This window comes from Gadus chalcogrammus, chromosome 17 (genome assembly GCF_026213295.1).
Source record: "Gadus chalcogrammus isolate NIFS_2021 chromosome 17, NIFS_Gcha_1.0, whole genome shotgun sequence".
Classification (NCBI taxonomy): Eukaryota; Metazoa; Chordata; class Actinopteri; order Gadiformes; family Gadidae; genus Gadus; species Gadus chalcogrammus.
Window position 1 is genome coordinate 4,100,392 of NC_079428.1, and position 2,362 is coordinate 4,102,753.

General features: G+C 45.6%; 1 protein-coding gene across 1 annotated transcript in view; it reads left to right on the forward strand.

Moving 5' to 3' along the window:
• The first annotated feature begins 2,201 nt into the window (after positions 1-2,201).
• LOC130370411 (heat shock 70 kDa protein 12B-like) overlaps positions 2,202-2,362 on the forward strand; it is a 6,375-nt gene continuing 6,214 nt past the window's right edge. Inside the window, exon 1 of the mRNA XM_056576168.1 lies at positions 2,202-2,304. Within this exon, the coding sequence (XP_056432143.1) occupies positions 2,202-2,304 (103 nt within the window). The remainder of the gene's footprint in view (positions 2,305-2,362) is intronic.

A 2,362-nucleotide genomic window follows, 5' to 3' on the forward strand; every position in this document is an offset into this window, starting at 1 on the left:
GACTCTAGCATGCTCTTTTCTTCTGTGGTGCTTTTATCCATTTTCTCCATTCAAAACAAACAGCTACTGGGTCAGAAACACACAAACACAAACACACACACACACACACACACACACACACACACACACACAGAGACAAAGCAATGCCAGAGCCTTTGATAGTGGAGAACAGGTTATGTGTACTGGTTATGTGCGTTTTGTGAGTAGAAGATGTGTAACACAAGCCTGCATAGAGCTTCAAACCATCTATAATACTATAAGGATAATCGTACACATGATACATACAATATGTGTGTGTGTGTGTGTGTGTGTGTGTGTGTGTGTGTGTGTGTGTGTGTGTGTGTGTGTGTGTGTGTGTGTGTGTGTGTGTGTGTGTGTGTGTGTGTGGTTGAGAGAGTGTGTGTGTGTGCATGTGTGTGTGTCAACAGTAACCTAAGCCAGGTGAGAATATCTCTAAGCCTAACCAGTGAGAGTGCACGTGCGCACACGCATGTACGTGCACAATCACACAGATACCCCTTATACCTAACAAGGACATGAGATGCACACACTCAATCATTAAGCAGGTCAGTCTGGGACAAAAACCCACCTATACACACACACACACACACACACACACACACACACACACACACACACACACACACACACACACACACACACACACACACACACACACACACACACACAAACACACACACACACACACACACACTTTTAATAAACTATTTAGTGCATGGCTGAATCCCTGTGCTGACTCACTGTCCTGACAAAAGGATGATGCAGATGGTAAACAAAGTCACGCACGCACACTCGCACGCACACAAGACACACACACAGACACACCTACACACACACACACTGTCCATTCCAAAGTGACCTTAGCCATTAAAAAGTTTATAAAAGGGCTCCTGTTTCCACTCCTGTCTGACAAGAAGGGGAATAAAAGCAGACCTCAGGTAGAAGCCGGACTATTTAAAGAGTGTTTATAAACCAGACCGGTTGTTATCAAGGGAAGTTCAGCCCAGCCAGTCGGCATCCAACCGGTTGAGCTGCCACATCGGTGGATGGATCCCGCTCCTTTAATGGAGGCGGCGCAAGCTACAAAGGCCATTGATTTAACAGCTGGATTTTCTTACTATAAGGTAAAACATAAACTGGAAATTAGCCAGAGCTGCAATCTGTCAATCATCTTCGGGCTACAGCCGGTGACAGCTGCGCTTCGAGAGGCTGCAAAACAAAGTGATACAGCGAGGTGACATGTAGGCGTCTTCACACATAACCTTTTCATTACCCTTTACTCATTAATCAATGGATAACAGGTTAACCTAATGACTAAATACGTAACCTAATGACCAAACATACCCACATCTCTCTCTCTCTCTCTCACTCTCACTCTCACTCTCTCTCTCTCTCTCTCTCTCTCTCTCTCTCTCTCTCTCTCTCTCTCTCTCTCTCTCTCTCTCTCTAGATGAACACCATTACTGAGAGTGCACGTTTACTGTGTCATGAGAGTGCATGTTGAGCTTATGGAGGCCATGTTTGTGTGTTTGTGTGTTTGTGTGTTTGTGTGTTTGTGTGGGCGTTTCGTTCAGTTCGGAGCGTAAACACAAATTCTCCCTAGATACCATCATGCTCCAGGTTTGTATATTTATACATTTATATATCTGTACATGTTTATGAGTACACATATGTTTTTGTGTCTTGACAGCCTAGTCAGATACACACACACACACACACACACACACACACACACACACACACACACACACACACACACACACACACACACACACACCAGGGGAAGGGGGTGTAAGCTTGACAGACAGATGGAAGCACAAAAATCAATCTCTCTATCTCTCACTCTCTTTTTATTTCACACGCACACACACAAAGATGGGTCGCCCACATTGTGCGCTTATGGTGTAGTGGATCTCTCTGGATCTCTCTCACAGACACACACACAAACACACACACACACACACCACAAACACAAACACACACACATACACTCTCCAACCAGAAAGCCCTCAAGCTCAAAACTGCAGCTGCACTCATACATCAACCATACACACACACACACACACACACAAACACACACACACACACACAAACAAACCTTTCTTAACCGCACTGTTTACAACCTGAAGGCATTTATTTCACTATCATCGTCTTCTTTCTCCTCAGCCGGAAACCCAGAGATGCACACCACTCTCTTAAGTACTGCATACGGTGACATCGACAGAACTCCGCACGACCCCGAGGAAGACCACAGCCCGTTTATGGTGCTGTGGTTTTCCCCCGGTGTGCGAGAAGGTCCTTCTGTATCCTGTGGCTGCACAAGGCTGAGCACATGGGTGTC